The 17,029-nt window shown below is 46.7% G+C and overlaps 1 protein-coding gene across 3 annotated transcripts in view; it reads right to left on the reverse strand.

The window, feature by feature from the left end:
- PRKCE (protein kinase C epsilon) overlaps nucleotides 1-14,482 on the reverse strand; it is a 481,203-nt gene extending 466,721 nt beyond the window's left edge. Inside the window, exons 1-2 of one of the 3 annotated variants that reach the window (XM_059659937.1) lie at nucleotides 13,763-14,417; nucleotides 13,018-13,561 (exon numbers count right to left, since the gene is read on the reverse strand). In XM_059659937.1, coding sequence (XP_059515920.1) covers nucleotides 13,018-13,365 — 348 coding nt within the window. In that variant the 5' untranslated portion in view covers nucleotides 13,366-13,561; nucleotides 13,763-14,417. Of the gene's footprint in view, nucleotides 1-13,017 lie in introns of all 3 variants that reach the window. The other 2 variants (XM_059659939.1, XM_059659938.1) reach the window with 2 other exon arrangements.
- Between the last annotated feature and the right edge of the window lie 2,547 nt (nucleotides 14,483-17,029).

The raw sequence follows: 17,029 nt of genomic DNA on the forward strand, positions 1-17,029 counted from the left end.
CAGTGCATTAGAAGCTGGGCTTGTATAAGAGACACCTGGTAGTAAAATGAAGTCACCAGGACCACAGCAAAACGGGCTGTAAAAAAGCCTCAAAACGCATGAGGCTCATTAGCTAATGAAGGTGATGTTCAGGTCAAAATGTGACACTGCATCTTCTTTTTAAAAACCCAAGAGGGAATAATGTGTCAGGTAGGCCCACCCACTGGTGCCAAAGCCAGCCCAAAGGCAGGTAATCCATGTTCATTTCAACTCCCACCCCAGGGGCCAACTAAGAAGGGCTTAGCAGACCCTAAATTCCTGTTTCCTGTTGCTACCTTATCTCAGAGAGGGAGGGAAGTAGGGACGGGTCGGGAAAAGCATTAGCTCAAAACTCCTCAGTTGGTAATTATTGAACAAAATCTTCAGCTGGAAGCACAATCTTACCTGTATCTAATAATAAATATTCATTGCAGATGTTTACCAATAATATATTACTATTTATTAGAACTTTCTAGAAGCCAGGCACTTTTACATGTTTCATCTATTATTACAATAATTCTGCAAGCAAGCTATTAATCCCATTTTTATTAGAAGGAGACTGGTACAGATAAGTTAAATAATTTGCCCAATACCATGCAACCCAAACTGATAAAACTGGAATTCAACCCAGGACTGGCTGACTGCAAAATATTTCTTTAGATTTATGAATTTCGACAAGCCACCACTCAATTACATGAAGGATGCCACGAAGCTATTCTCCACCTCTATCAATCTTATCAAGAAATAAACAAAAGAAATTTAACTGGAAATATAGCGTGGGAGATTGAGGTTAGCCCTCAAGATAGATTTCCTTGATAACCAAAAGTTCAATATATCATGAGTGATTCTGTGCAACACTTTGCTGCAAGCAAAATTCCTAGAACACAGAAAGTATTCAATATATATTTGTTGAATGGCTGGCTAGATGGATGAACAGATTAATGAATGAATATCCATTCTATCCACCATTCTCTTTCTTTGGATAGCTTGTTTTGTTTTGTGTGTGTGTGTTTTCAATGAAGCAATTATTTTCGGATTGCATTCCTACTTTAATCTCACCAGTTTGCTGACTGCCCTCATAACCCAAAATGCTAAAAACTGCTTGTCCAGCCCTGACTAAGTGTTGTTCAGTTGGTTGGAGCCTCATCCAGTACAATTCCCTGTGAGGTTCAATTCCCTGTGAAGGCACATACCTAGGTTTCGGGTTCAATCCCCAGTGGGGTACGTATAGGGGGCAACCGACTGATGTTTCTCACATCAATGTTTCTTTCTCTCTCTCTCTCTCTCTCTCTCTCTCTCTCTCTCTCTCTCTCTCTCTCTCTCCTCCCCCCCTTCCCCATCTCCCTAAAATCAATAAGCGTGTCCTCAGGTGGGAGTTAATAAAAACAATTTTTTTAAAAAAACTGCTTTCCAACATTTTTTATGCTCTTCTTGCAATTTAGAGGAGCTCACTTCCCTGTCTATTCAGATTCCATTTTATTCAAGGCCTGGCTCCAAATCTTACCAAGAAGCCTTTGCTCACTAGAACCCATGTGAACCTCCTCTCCTATGAATTCCCAGGTCTTTAACTTCACTGTTGCATAAAAAGGTGTTACTGGCCGTAGCCAGTTTGGCTCAGTGGATAGAGCGTCAGCCTGCAGACTGAAAGGTCCCAGGTTCGATTCTGGTCAAGGGCATGTACCTTAGTTGCGGGCACATCCCAAGTAGGGAGTGTGCAGGAGGCAGCTGATGGATGTTTCTCTCTCATCGATGTTTCTGACTCTCTATCCCTCTCCCTTCCTCTCTGTAAAAAATCAATAAAATATATATTTTTTTTAAAAAAAAAAAAAGGTTTTACTGTTGAATCCCCAATGGTCCACTTGAGGAAGATCCATTCCTTCTTTTATCTAATTATGGTTTTCAAAACTTTGTCCAGCAAACACTCGTTCTATTATCCTAATTTTTTTTTTTTACCAATAAGAAAGAGCATTCTGTGATAATATCTTCATCATAGAAATGTGTAGTTATATACAGGGATGTACAAGTCCCCTTGCAATGGGCCATCTAGGAAACTTTAATATACTAATGTGCATTTAACTCTGTAACATTTCCCAACCTCTCTGATCACAGCAAGGAGAAGATACTCTGGCAAACGCTGATAGGTCACATGCTCCAGCTTTGCTGGCTGATTGATTCTCTCAGCTACCTAAAATGGTTTAGGTCCAGAAAGTAGAGAGATACATTTGGAGACCCTGCGTTCTAGAAATTCTACTTGCTTGTTTGTTTTCAGACTCTCCTCTGAGCGGCTCAATGATGCAGAGAGAGGGCCATTTAAAAATACATGTATTTTTTATGGGCCTTGAACACTAGATCAAGAAGCAAGCGGGCGAAAACTGCTTTGTGATTTTGATCACAGCATTGCAGAAAGATGAGGAGGAAACAAAAGCAGAAGCTGGCACTTTTTCAGGGGAGACAAGATTTAGCTTCCTGGAGAACAATAAAGGTGAAATTTTATCAAGTGCTAGGCTGAACAAAGGCAAGGCCTAAAATGCAGACAGCCAAGTCAGGATCCCTGTTAACAGAGGCCTTACATAGCCTCAGACTATGCTAACTCACAAGGAATCTAAGGCCCAACGCCACCAATTAATATGGCGGTTCTCAACCTGTGGGGGTCGAACGACCCTTTCACAGGGGTCGCCTAAGACCATCGGAAAACACATGTATAATTACATACTGTTTTTGTGGTTAATCACTATGCTTTAATTATGTTCAATTTGTAACAATGAAAACACATCCTGCATATCAGATATGTACATTACGATTCATAACAGTAGCAACATTACAGTTATGAAGTAGCAACGAAAATAATTTTATGGTTGGGGGTCACCACAACCTGAGGAACTGTATTAAAGGGTCATGGCATTAGGAAGGTTGAGAACCACTGAATTAATAGAAGTCACCTGACTCTCATTCAATAAATTTCTTATGGGGAGAGGTGAGGTCTAGGTGACTCCAATTCTGAAAGGCTTGTGATGAGTTCTGCTTCTTAGTTGTAATTTTACATACCAGTATATTTGTTATTCCTTGATTCATATCGTGTCTCCTACAAGATTATATACTCCATGTCAGCAGGGACCTGCTCCTGGCATAGAGCCTGGCAACTAAGGTATTCAATAAATATTTACTAAATGGGTAAAAAAAAAAAATGGCCAGGACAATGAGTGAACACACCACTTTGTCCACCTGTTAGAAACTTTCGAGGCATCCACCATCTTTTTTTTAGACTGTACCAGATGAACTTCTAAGAGCAGAATCCAAGCCAGTCTGATTAAGGAATGCTGCCTATTTGAGCTTCTACAAGTCAGACCCCAAAGGGCAGGCTTTTATTCAACCAACTGATGAGTAGGTTACGTAGACTTCTGAGTGGCTTATATTCTGATTGGCAAGCCACTTGGGGGATAGGAGTGGGGCGGAGACACACTTCCTGCTCGCAGATGCTTACATCTGGCTGGGAAAAGATGACTGGCACCAAAAGATGTTATCATCTGAAAAACAAGCAACTCTATTCAGGAAAGACAAAAGCAAAATCAAAGACGATTTTCCCCCCTCAATGGTTAATTATAGATTCACCTGCCATGATTTTTCAAAACCCTCTTGAACATGATTACATTTTCACTCTGATCTACTTCTTGGGATCATCAGCTCAATGAGTTTACTCCTTGGTGGCAAATAAAGGTGACTTTTCACTAGCTTAGAAACGACCTCTCTGAGACTTCAATGTGAGATAGAGGGGACGGGAGGAGGTGGGGGCAGGGGAGATCCCCCTTTCTGCACTTGGATTTGGTATCAGGCTTATGCTTCCTTCCAAGACACGAGATTACAGAGCTCAGTCATGTTCCCTCTGCACTCTTTCATTCTGTTCAGACGCTGCAATGACAATAGTATGCTCCTGTCCTCTCGGTTCTCCCAGCACAGTAGACGCTTGGCCACTTCACTTGTGTTCTGCCAGAAAACTAGATTTCAAACAGGTGCAGCCCTGCTGATTAGCATTATAATAGATTGTAATTACTTAACAAGCCCATATATACCCAAAGGAACTTGGAGAGAAATACAATGTTTTGCCAAGTGTAGCTTTTATTTATGTAAAACACTGCAGGCCTGCTCTGGAGTTCTTTTAATCTAAGTGAAGCCCCTGGAAGAAGGAAATGCCTCAGTGAGCTCTGCGAGTTCAGGCGCTGGAATTTAAAATTTCATTTCTTGTTGCTGCCAACTACAAAGGGTTTTGTTTCGAAAGCCCTTATGCGAATTTAAACTTGATTTTTTTACCTTTATTGTTGAAAGTATTGTTGCATATGTCCCCTGTTTTCCCCCACGGATCTCTCCTAGCCCGCCCCCACCCCCGCCCCCACCCCAGGCCTGCACCACCCTATTGTCTTGTCCAAGGGTTATGCATACAAGTTCTTTGGTTGATCACTTCCCACCTCCCACCCTCCTCCACCTTCCTTCTGAGATTCCACAGTCTGTTCCATGCTTCTATGTCTCTGGATCTATTTTGTTCATCAGTTTATTTTGTTCATTAGATTCCACATATGAGTGAGATTATGTGATACTTGTCTTTCTCTGACTGGCTTATTTCACTTAGCATAATACTCTCCAGGTCCCTCCATGATGTCTCAGTGTGTAAGAGGAGTTCTTTTACTCTGCATAGTATTCCATGGTGTAAATGTACCACAGCTTTTTTATCCGCTCATCTACTGATGGGCATTTGGGCTATTTCCAGATCTTAACTATTGTAAATTGCACTACTATGAACAGAGGGGTGCATATATTCTTTCTGATTGGTATTTTGGGTTCCTTAAGATATAGTCCTAGAAATGGGGTTATATGTTCAAATGGCAGCTCCATATTTAATTTTTGGGAAATTCCATACTGTTTTCCATACACACTTGATTTTAATCTCTGTAAGGAAGGACAAGTGGGCCTTTTCCTTCTCCCCTCATCCCAGCATCTTGCATAAGCTCTGGGCCCCTGAAGGGTATATGATTTCAACTAAAATCATGGAGACTTCATGGAGACACTTCAGTTCAGAAATTGCTACATGGGAAATAATACAGCATTCCCTCATTAAAACATCTTTATGGACTACACAGATTTTTATAAGTAAAATATTCTTTCCTTCTTTCAACTGTACAGAAAGATTTCTTACGGAATTCACTTGCCTTACTAGGTTTCCCAAATAGGCTTCATACTCCTTGAAGGCAGGAATAATACCAAACACAACTTTTGTTTTTACCATGCTCCCAATATCTAGAATAGGAGGTACTAGGGAATACACACTCGTTTCATTCATTCATTCAACAATGTGCCAGGAACTGTTTTGGGTGCCAAGAATACAGCCATGAATGAAAACCTTTGCATTTACAGGACCTTTGTTCTGGTGTTAGAGATGGACAATAAAGATAAATAAGAAAAATATATAAGAGCAAAATAAAGCAGGAAAGAAGCATATTAAATGGTCAAGGAGAGGTTAAATTTTTAGAAAGGACTGCCAGAAAAGGCCTTCCTGAGAAAGTAATATTTGGTAAAAATTTGAGCCATGAGGTATCTGGGGAAGGAACATTCTAGAAAGATGAAACGGCAAGTGCAAAGACTGAGGCAGGAGCATGGTGAATATTTTTAAGGAGTGTCAGTGGGTCAGTATGTCTAGGAAGGAGTGAGCAAGGTCAAGAGTAATGAGCAATGAGGTCACAGTGTTCATAACAGGATGCCTGACCATATTAGCTTTGCAGATTATGATAAGGACTTGCGTTTTTACCCTGAGAGATTTATGTGCAGAGTGACATGACCTGGTTATGTTGGGTGAACCAGTTAGGAGGCTGTTGAAATATTCCAGGTATGAGATAACAGGGACTTGGCTAGAGTGGTGTTAGAAAGATCATCAGACCTGGGACACATTTTGAAGGTAGACAACAGATACTGCTGATGGACTGGATATGAGGCATCAAAAATGGCTTCTCACGTTTTCCAGCCTGGACAATTGGAAGGATGGAGTTGCCATTTCTTGAGCTTGGAGAAGTCTATGAGAGGCTTAGATCAGGGAGGGAGGTGGGGGAAATCAGGTATACGGTTTTAGATATAATTAAGTATGAGATGTCCTTTACAAAATCATATGGTTGCCCCGCAGGTGTGGCTCAGTGGTTGAGCAGCAACCCATGAACCAGGAGGTCATGGTTCAATTCCCAGTCAGGGCACATGCCTGGGTTGCAGGTTCCATCCCCAGTAGGTGGTGTGCAGGAGGTAGCCGATCAATGATTCTCTCTCATCATTGATGTTTCTATCTCTCTCTCTCTCCCTTCCTCTGAAATCAATAAAAAAATTATTAAAAAATTTTTTTTTAATCAAATGGCAATGCCAAAAAGGCAGTCATTTATGTGAGTTCAGAAGTTCAATAACAGGTATGGGCTGGAATCAGGAATTCAGAGTCAACAACATTGAGAATATATTTAAATCCACGAAGCTTGATAAAATTAGTACAGTGAAACCAAAACAGCAGCTCCCAAATACCCTATTTCCAATTACTCATATGCCTCAATAAGTAATTAACCTTTGACTATCGTGGCCACAATTCCTAGACTTCCCAAAACAACCTCATTTCAAAGTAATTGTAATATTTTCAAAAAGGCAATTTGTTAAGTGTAACTAAATTACATTTATTTGTAAGACTATGTGAGATTTTTCTTGTAAGTGCATTCACAACTCAAGGAAAAAACATACCTTTCACTGGATCTATGTTCTTTTTTTTTTTTTTTTTTTTTTTAAATATATTCCATTGATTTTTTACAGAGAGGAAGGGAGAGAGATAGAGAGTTAGAAACATCGATGAGAGAGAAACATCGATCAGCTGCCTCCTGCACATCTCCTACTGGGGATGTGCCCGCAACCCAGGTACATGCCCTTGACCGGAATCGAACCTGGGACCCTTCAGTCCACAGGCGGATGCTCTATCCACTCAGCCAAACCGGTTTCGGCTGGATCTATGTTCTGACATAAGGTTCCAAAAATATGAACACATACACATAACTCTTCACGTATTAATAATATTGATAAAATGCACTGTAGCCTGGCCCTTTGCTAAAACCTTTACATAGATTCCCTTGTTTCTCACAACAACCCTAAGAGGTAAGAACTGTTATATTCTCACATTACAGACTAATGGGCTTATAACAGCTAAAGTACAGGTTAAGTCACATGCTCAAAGGCACTCAACTAGTGAGTGCTAGAGGCATCCTGTGATTAGAACTCAGATTCCAGGGAAAGGGGCCCACTGAGGAGCTAAGGAACTGAGGGCCTCAAATAGTCTCTAAAGTGGCTGCTGGTCAAAAACACACAGGAGAAACAGGACTGACGGACAAGGCCCATGAAGCCTGAGGCCCTTTAACTTCAGGGCCCCAATGCCATGGGGTTGTGATAGCACTGGGGCAAGAACTAACCCTTAGGGTAGTTATTAAACAACCAATTATGTACCAAAGGGAACAATATTTCATCAGAAGGTTAGAATTTTAGGAGTCAGTAGGGAATAGAGTAGCACAGTGGTTCTCAACCTTCCTAATGCCGCGACCCTTTAATACAGTTCCTCATGTTGAGGTGACCCCCAATTTCATTGTTACAAATTGAACATAATTAAAGCCTAGTGATTAATCACAAAAACAATATGTAATTATATATGTGTTTTCCGATAGTCTTAGGCGACCCCTGTGAAAGGGTCGTTCGACCCCCCAGGGGTTGTGACCCACAGGTTGAGAACCATTGGAGTAGCAGGAGACCCATAGACCCTCAACTGCTGGGGAATAAATGCAGGCTTTAGGTGCATAAACCATTCCCAGGTGCACATGGCCATTCCCAGTCCTTCCCCACCCTCTTCCCAGCCCCTTGCCACCTCAGTCTATTTAAATGATGATGGAGATTTCCATACTTCCTCTAAGATTTCCCTACAAAAGTCCTGAAGATTGAGATACACCTTTAGGCAGTGTGTATCCAGGTGTGCTCAGGCCACCATCTCGGATGACACTCAGCAGGGACTTGTTTAATCACAAGTGTCCTCAGGGTTCGCCCAGGGCATCAGCATAAACCATGGGTTGCTGCTCAACCACTGATTCCTTGGCCTTTGCATTGTAAGAATCTCCCCACAGAATTCTTGCACCAAAGGGGAATCAGCCCCAGAACCTAACTTTTCCAAACAGGGTGCAGGACTATCTCCCAGGATCAGCAGGGTAGGATGATTTGAGAAGCCCCGTCAATAGGCAATATTGAAAACATGAAACAGAAACTTCAGTGTCTCAATCCTTGCCAAATAAGATGGCCCTACTGAAGAGAAATATTTTGGAGACTATGTAAAGCTGGCTTCTTGGAGTGCTGTAAAATAATCAGCTCAGTACAGAACTGGCCAGCCCCCATGGGAGATTTAGGAGACATAACAATACGTGCAGCAGTTAAGCATCCATTGAGCCCTTCCTAAGGTTCAGGCATTGGCCTGTATACTTGACAGATATTGACTCCTTTCACCCACAACAGCCCCATTTTATTTCAGTTAGGTATTTTTATTGTCACCCACTTTTTTACAGAGGAAAAAAACAGAAGCACAGGTTAAATGGTTCACTCAAGGTCACGAAAGATTGATGGGATTCAAACCTACACATCCTGTCTCCAGAGCTCTGCCTGTCAGTGCTCTGCTGAGCCGCCTCTCAAAAGACGTTTGGCCAGAGGTTGAGCGTCGACCTGTGAACCAGGAAGTCATGGTTTGATTCCCAGTCAGGGCACATACCTGGGCTGTGGGCTTGATCCCCAGTGTGGGGTGTGCAGGAGGCAGCCGATCAATGATTCTCTCTCATTGTTGATGTTTCTATCTCTCTTTCCCTTTCCCTTCCTCTCTGAAATAAATTTTTTAAAAAATGTTTTAAAGATGACTTTGTCATTACCTCTGTGTTATGAGTACCTCAGCATCTCTTCTACAGGGTGAAGCAAGGGAGTAACCCTAAGCAAAGATGTCTTCAGAGGCAGGGGTGGTGCAAGGGGGTGAGGGAATAGGGAACTGAGCTCAGTACATAGCCCTAAGTAGACTACTTAAACTATAGAGCAAACTCCTGAGTGTGTAGGGGACCAGCCAGCTGTCAACCTGCGTGCTCCATCCATGCTCTCCGCCATCTACTGTGCTCTCCACCATCTGTCCTAAATGCTAATACGGCTCCATCTAGCCTCTGATTCTAACATGAATCCCCATATTTCTAGTTCACATGATTATGCTTATAAATGTTGCTTTAGGACTTACAAAGGTCTACTAAAAAATTTCAGGGCATCTCTGTACAAAATCTTGATACATTAATTACCTGGAGCTATTCTGGCCCAGGGTTTCCCAAAGCATCTTCTGGTCCAAAACCTTGAGGACAGCTTGTTAAAAATGAGGACTCCTAGCACTCATCGCGAGCCACAGAATGAAGAGCTCTGGAGGCGGGCAGGAGGGTCTGTATTTTTCACACCTTCCCCTAGTGATTCGTATGCACACTGAAGTCTGAGTAGCGTTATTATCTTGTTCTTGGAAAACCGAGCTATAGCAACAGTGTTTACTGGGATTCTGCTTCAAGCACAAGTGAAATCCTCCCAGGTCTCTGTAATAAGCTTTCTCTAAAGAACCCTCTTTGTCATCACAACTGATATGTCTCCCATTATCTGAAGAATAATGATCTCGGCTTGGCTTTTAAACACATTGGAACCCACCTCAGTTGTCTAAACTCCCTCCTACTCCAGTGTTTCCAAAATGTGTCCCCCGTATCACTAATGATTTTAAGAGTCACCTGAGATGAACTTCTCTTCTTTTTACTGCAGAGGCCATGTGTTTATTTTCATCTGAATGAAGAAAAGTCATAACAACAGTATCCAAACCTGTGATTTCATGAAGACTGGGGCTCAAGTGGAAAGTCAAAGAATCAATGTTGAAAACTGTTACGTAAATAATAGCACAGGCAGTACCGAGATAATAAGTCTTAAATTTAGGGAACGTGACCCTGCCTGCTCCTTTCTGACAGGCACCCTCCGTTTCAGCTGTGCTACTCCGTTCTCCAACGCTGGCCACAGGCATTCTCTGCTTTTATTCCAGCTGTGTCCGTGCCCAGGAAACACTGCCTCCTCTTATAAATACCTCTTTAAATGTTGCCCACATTTCACACCCAGTGCGTGCCTCCTTTCAGGAACCCTCCAGAGCCTTCCAGCTCTCCTAGCCTACTCCCTTTCTGAATTCCTTCAAATATTCGTTTAGAACCTTATTGTCATTTCCCTGGTTAAGTGGAAGCCCCTGGAGAGTCACCCATCGTCTCTTTTACCTCTGGATTAGAATGCTAAACTTCCCTGGTTGAATCTGAGCAACAAACAGCGAATACAGGTGAATTCATCGCTCAGAAGAATAAAACGTTCCACAGCAATGCGAGGAGCAGCTCCAGCTCCCCCTCAGAGTTCTTAGCCACACCTGGAAAAGGGTGCATCTCTTCATCATGGCCCGGTAAGGAGTGCAAAGGCCTGAGCTCAGGGAATTCTACCCTAAGGTGTGATTCTGCAGTGGTGCCCTGGCTGATGGGAATGGGAAAGGTGACCTTACTCAGCCCACGTGCAACTTGGCTCTGTTTCCAAGGGCTGATCACCTCTGCTGATGCACGCCCACCCTCGGGCTGGAGGAACCAGAGTGGCCACAGCCTCCTCCAGTGAAAACAACACTAGGTGAGCTAAGAGAATCAGCTCTGCTTCTTGCTTCATTATTCGATGCCTTCAGCCTTTCTGTATCTCAAGTTTCTTTAAAACTGTCCCAATACCTGTCATAGTTAATTCACACTTGCTACAAGGCAAAAGAGATCATGAGATGATGAGTTTGAAAGCTCTTTAAATCATCACATACAATAAAAATGTTCAGGGACGCAGCACACGTATCTGCAGGGAAAACAGACCAAGGAGGCTCAGTTCCCCACCAGACAGTGGTGAGCAAGAGGAGATGTGGGCCTTACCTCCAACCCCCCTTTGCCTGTCATGTTACCTCGGGTACCACTTAGCTTCTCTGGGACACAATGTCCTTGTCTGTAAAACGTGCGTGTGCACTAGGTGATCTGGTCTAGGGCCAAATCCAACATGAATTTGAGAAGATTAGAGAAAGATAACCAAGCAAGACTATTGGCGACTGTGTGCTTCACTGGAAGTGCTCAGAAGTGGGAATGGTGCCCTGCTGTGCCCAGGGTTTGGGTGGGCCCCAGCAAAGCACCACCAGAGGCACTCCGACATCCCACCCTCCAACCAAGACCTGTTCTTTGAATAAAAGCAGACCTGCTGCTCTCGGCCTCTCCTCAAACTCCCTCCTCCGCATACACAGCAAAAGGCCCCATCTCCTCACAACCATAGTCATGGTTTTTTTTTCTCCTTCCTATCCAAAAAAAAACAACAACTTCAGAACCATAGTTGTTTAGTATTAAGGTCTGGCTCTGAAATGAGTTATCTCTTCAGCTCCCCCGCAGACACATACTGCTTTCATGAGTAAAAGGACTAACAGGCCTGTGTGGAAAGGACATGGGGAATGAGTGGAAACTCGGGTGGTGGGAGGGAGGCAGAGGTCGGGAGCATTGTGGAATGGAATGGCACTGCATTCTTTGGGATTCCACAAAGGTTTGCCTGCTTCCCAAAGTGTAAGTCACAAATCACCCAGGGATGTACTTGGTGTGGTGTGCTGGAGCTTCCCTGCAAGCCCCGTAACCATGGTTTCGGGCAGCCTACATCACAGCCCTGAGCATAAAGAGAAGAGGCTTTTTCTGATTCTCCCCGAAAAGTCCATTGCCTTGAAAAAATATGTGAAGTGATATGCCAAGGTGATTCATATGCAACCTCTGACCCTAGGACAATCACAAAGTTATTTGTTCTCAGTAATTAGAAGGTGATTTCTCTACATCTCTCCGCGAGAAGCAGATACTTCTCTTCTGGTGGAGATCAAAGAACCCTGAAAACATATACACCCAGAGCCACACCTGCTCTTGGTGGAAACAGGTAACAAGAATTTCTAAAAATACGGAAATTTATTTCCTCATTTAACATTATCCCTCCTAGAACAGCTAAAACAAGGCTGCATTCTCCCTGCTTCTCTGGGTACTGAGGCTGCAAGGCATTTAGCTTACATAGTCCATGGACAAGGCCTATTCCCAGCCGCTAATATTTTGACAATGTAATCAATTAACTCAGTCTCAGACTTAGAAATGGTATTTAATCCCACATATCTTGAAAATCAAAACAGAGAAACTATAAGTAGGTTTCAAAGCCCTGATTTTCCAATTACTCACAAGCAGAACCATTTTTTAAATACAACACTCATTCTGGATGGCGGGTAATGCATTGGGCTGATGTTTCTTGGACCCTGAGGGGGCATCCTGGAGGAGAACACATTTTTCTCCCTGTAGGTCCGAAGATGAGCTACCCACCACCCACAGAATAGAAACAAGCTAGCTTCCTCCGGAGGGGAAAATAAAGCAGCTCCAGACTCGGCGAAGCAGGACAAAGCCAGGACGTGCAAGAAGCCTTCAGTCGAGGGCTCCACGTGCCTCTCCAAGGACAGAGGAACCCACCCACACACTATCACACACAGCCAGCCCACCACGCGCCTGCGGAAGGCGCCGGGTTCTCGGCCAACCTTCAGGCACTGGCTCGGGGCTCTCTCAGCTTGCGAGGTCCCTGTAGCACCCGCTGGCTGGAGGGGGCAAAGAGCCAGACCCTCTTCCCAAGTCTCTTCTTCTTAACTCCTATGCCTACGACCTCTCCCCAACTACCAAGTAGAGGGTGCTTTTCTCCAAGGTAACGGAGACTTCGGTAGACACACACACTCCGGGTCACAGTGAAGTCCCTGCACCCTGCTACCAATGCCAAGGCCCTGAGTCTCCCCTTCGCACCCCCAGCCAACCCCGGACCCCACATCGGGGCTCCTGGACCGGGAGGCGCCGGACTCACCCAGTCCTCGAAGTGGCGGCTCCCGTTCTGCAGGAGCTCCTCAAACTGGATGGTGCAGTTGGCCACGAAGTCGTCGTAGCCGATGGGGGCATCGTGGAAGACGGCCAACTCGATCTTGCGCCCGTTGCACACGTCGGTGACGAACTCGTCGTGCCAGGCCGGGCTGTTGGTCTTCTGCTTGGTGGCCGTTTGGCCGATGCGTGAGTCGTCCACGTTGAGGGCGATGTAAGGGTCCAGAAGGAAAGTCTGTGGCCGGAGTCCCACTGCATGGCGCAGCGACCAGGCTGTGGGCTTCAGGCTCACAGCCTCGCAGATTTTGATTTTAAGAAGGCCATTGAACACTACCATGGTCGGGGCGTGGAGGGCGGCCGGGATCGCTCCGTCCGCCCCGAGGGCAGGATGAAGAACGGACGCCCCGGCGTTGGGAGCCGCGGGGGCTCCTTCGTCCCCTTCTCGCCCCACCCCACACTCTGCCTACACCTTGTAGCGCTGCGCCCTGGCGCGGGCGATTCTCAGTGAGTGCATGTATTTCCTCGCCGGGTTCCTAACGGAAAACAGGGAGGGGGGGAGAGCTGGGGGACGTCCGTGTTTGGAACAAGCCTCTCCCCCCCTACCACCAGCGGCACCTCCAGAAGAAGAGAGGAGCTGTCGGCTCCTCTGCCAGCTGCGGGGGCTGTCTCGCCGCCTCGCTGGCTCCCCGGGTCCGGGCTGCGGGAAGCGGGCGCCGCGCCGGGCGCTTACCTACCTTTCCGAAACATAATCCCCGGGAAATTTTGACTCCGGGAGGGCGAGGGGGCGGTGGGGCGGGGACGAAAACCGGGGGCGCAGATTTCAACCCGGATCCTCTTCGCACACCCAGCGCCCGCCTCTGGCCGCGCGGGGCGGGGGATGGACCGAGGGATGTTCAGTCTATCCGGAGGGATGCATGTCGAAAGGAAATGGTCCTCCTCGCAGCCAAATTTTTAAAAATCCACAAGCCCCACCGCCAGCCTGGCCGCCGCCTCTAGGACGCAGCAGCGCCGCGCGACGATCGGCGATCGGGAGGCGCCAGGAGCCCGGAATCTCACATCCGCGCGGGTTCGGAGTCGGGGTGGCCACTGCTTGGGCTCGGGGCGCAGGCCGGCACCGGCGGTGCGCAGCGCGGCGGCGGGGCCGGGACTGCGACTCCGCGCGGCCCCACCTCCAGGGCGCCGGCGCCCGCCCGCCCGCCGCGCTCTCCGCGTCCCCGCTCTCGGCTGCTGCTCGCTCGCCGCCCGCCAGCTCTCCCCCTCGGTCCCTTCTCCCTCCGTCGGTGTGTGAGCGAGTCTCCCTCCCTCTAATGCAGGAAATGCGCAAAAGACGTCAGAGGGAGTGTGTGTGTGTGTGTGTGTGTGTGTGTGTGTGTGTGTGCGGGCACGCGCGCGCGCGCGCTCCTGTGTTTAGGGAAATAGAAAGTTTTGCCGGTTGGGGGAGCAATCCGGGAAAAGTGAGCCGAAGAGAGGACGACGGAGAAGCGGGCTAGCCTGCCTGTGTCGCGGCGGCAGGCGGGGGAGCCAGGCGGGGACGCCGCGCGGGACCCCGGGGAGTAGCGGCGCGGGGCGCGGGGTGCGGGTGTTGTATGCTGCGGATACCTGCCCTTTGCTCTCCCCCGGAGGCGAGCGGGCCGCGCATCTCCTCGGAGCTCTGTGGTCAACACTGTCTTAGGGCCGCGGGTGGGAGAGTGGCGGGGGTCGCACTACCAGAGAAGACGCGGGACCCTCCCCCACCTCACCCTGACTCGAGCAGGCCTGTCACTCTGTCTGGAGACGCAGGGCTCGGCGGGGGGAAGGGAAGGGGGAGGGGGTGCACAGGGAGGGGCGTGCAAGGCTCCCCAGGAGTTTCTATATATTTATTCTCTCTTCGCTTTCTTTGGGGCATGCTCCCCCTTTGGGATCTGTCCTGGACTTCTCAGGCTGCGAGAACTTGTTGACAAGTGAGAGCTCAGTGGAGCCCCGGCTCGGTTTGTGTTTATGTTCCACAAAGTGCCTTCATATTTTCTCTGGACCTTGTCTGCCCTTTTCGGGGAGACGGCTCTGATCGACGCGCTGACAGCGGTCGTCCGAGCTGCGGGGAAACGGGGCGCGCCCTGCGGGGGACCACTGACTGTGTCCGCGCTAATTTCCTCCGTAACCTTTAAACTCTCCCTGGAAGCCGCCGCCGCGGCTGGTCACGTGAGGCGAGCCCTGGGCTGCTGGGGAAGAATTTCCTCCGCCGGGAGCCGGGGACCGGGAAGGCGGCCCCGCGAGGGGTGGCCCGGCGCTGCGGGACGCGGACCTGGGAGGGCGGGTCGAGAGCCCTTGTTGGAGTATCTCGAAGGACGGGGTTGGGAAGAGGTCATCTCCGCAACCTGCGAGCTGGGGTTGTGCGAATGGAAAAAGAAAACCGCGGCTTATCCAAAATGCCAAGCCAAGTCAGGGAGTTTGTAGAAATCTAAGCTGAGTGTTCATCTGGCAGGACTGGATAGTGTAGACCAAAATGTAACACCCACTTCCCGATCACTTTTTCTCAGCGGAAAAAGGTTATCATTACCTGTGGCTTAAAAAGGTTAAAGGCCAGGAAGGAGGCAGCCCCCTGGAACCATAGGATCAAGTGCAGCACAGAGGTCGCAAAAGTGATCCGAAAAGTCCGAAGGTGATTGTGGCAGGTCCTCTGTCTCCTAAGGCGGGCAGGATCCTACAAGTCATTTCGAGAAGCCTACTCACCTTCTGGTGACTGGGCAGCTGGGTAGAGAGAGTGCTACAGTGCAGGCTTGGGGACCAATGAGATCGTTCACGTATAAAAAGTTATGCCTTACTTGGCCACTCCCACCAGCTGGAGATTATATTTGAAAACCTGTCAGTTTGACAAAGCACAAGGTGATGCCTCGTTGCTGTTTAATTTTTATTTCTCTGAACATCCGAACTTTTTCCTCCTTGTTTTTTACTTCTAACATTATATTTTTCTTAAACTCCCCCCCCCCCCCGCCCCCCTTCATGGGGCAAGTAACTGAGGACAACTGGCAGGGAATAGGGTTTGATCTGAAAAAGCATTTGGGAAACGGAACCAGTGCTAGAATGAGATGAGAGATACTTGACAAAGAGGCAAAGTTTAAAGGGTACCAATAAACTCAGTAATTAAGATGAATAATATTTTAATGCATTATTTTTAAACATGTTTTTTATTTAGTTTGAGAGAGAGAGAGACATGGATTGGCTACCTTCTGCATGCCCCCCACTGGGGATGGAGCCCACAACCCAGGCATGTGCCCTGACCAGGCATTAAACTGGTGACCTCTTGGTGCATGGGGCAGTGCTCAACCAACTGAGCCACACCAGCTGGGCAATGCAATATTTTTAAAAATAAAAATACATGTAAAAATTTAGCATGAACATATCCAAAGTTTAAATCATTTTAAATACTGCATTAAAATATTATTTATATTACTGAGTTTATTGGTACCCCTGAAGTTTTGTACCAAAAGATGAGTGCTTCATTTGCCTTCACTTTAGCCCTGGCCCCGTTGGGAAGTCTAGAGAGGCAGGGATTTCATGAGGTTAGGGATCCTTGAGTAAATAGTTTCATACCTCTTTCTCTGGGTGAGTTCTGTCTTACCACACAAGCAAAAGCACTGAAAAACAGTGGCCAAAATCCTTCCTCTCCAGTATGTTAAACAGGAAATCATCTTAGAATTATGGACACACTGCATTAAACTTTTTGCATAATATCATATCCCACCCCCAGACAAGACCCCCAAATATATGAAATAGGGTCTGCTGCCATCTCGGTGAGTAGGCATTCTTCGAAGTATTGGTTTTATTCTTCTTTGCAACCTAAGTAAGGTTACAGGAAGGCAGTATCTGCCTCTTAGCAGACTGTTTGTTACACATGTGAATAATCACACTGTAATTCTCATGTGCAACAGATACCAATGTGACCTCTACTTTCAATTATAAGTCTTTCTGTGGTGGGGGTTGGGAGGGTGGGCTGTAACTAAAAGACTTGGCCACACTGCCTG

This window comes from Myotis daubentonii, chromosome 12 (assembly GCF_963259705.1).
Source record: "Myotis daubentonii chromosome 12, mMyoDau2.1, whole genome shotgun sequence".
NCBI classification, from domain to species: Eukaryota; Metazoa; Chordata; class Mammalia; order Chiroptera; family Vespertilionidae; genus Myotis; species Myotis daubentonii.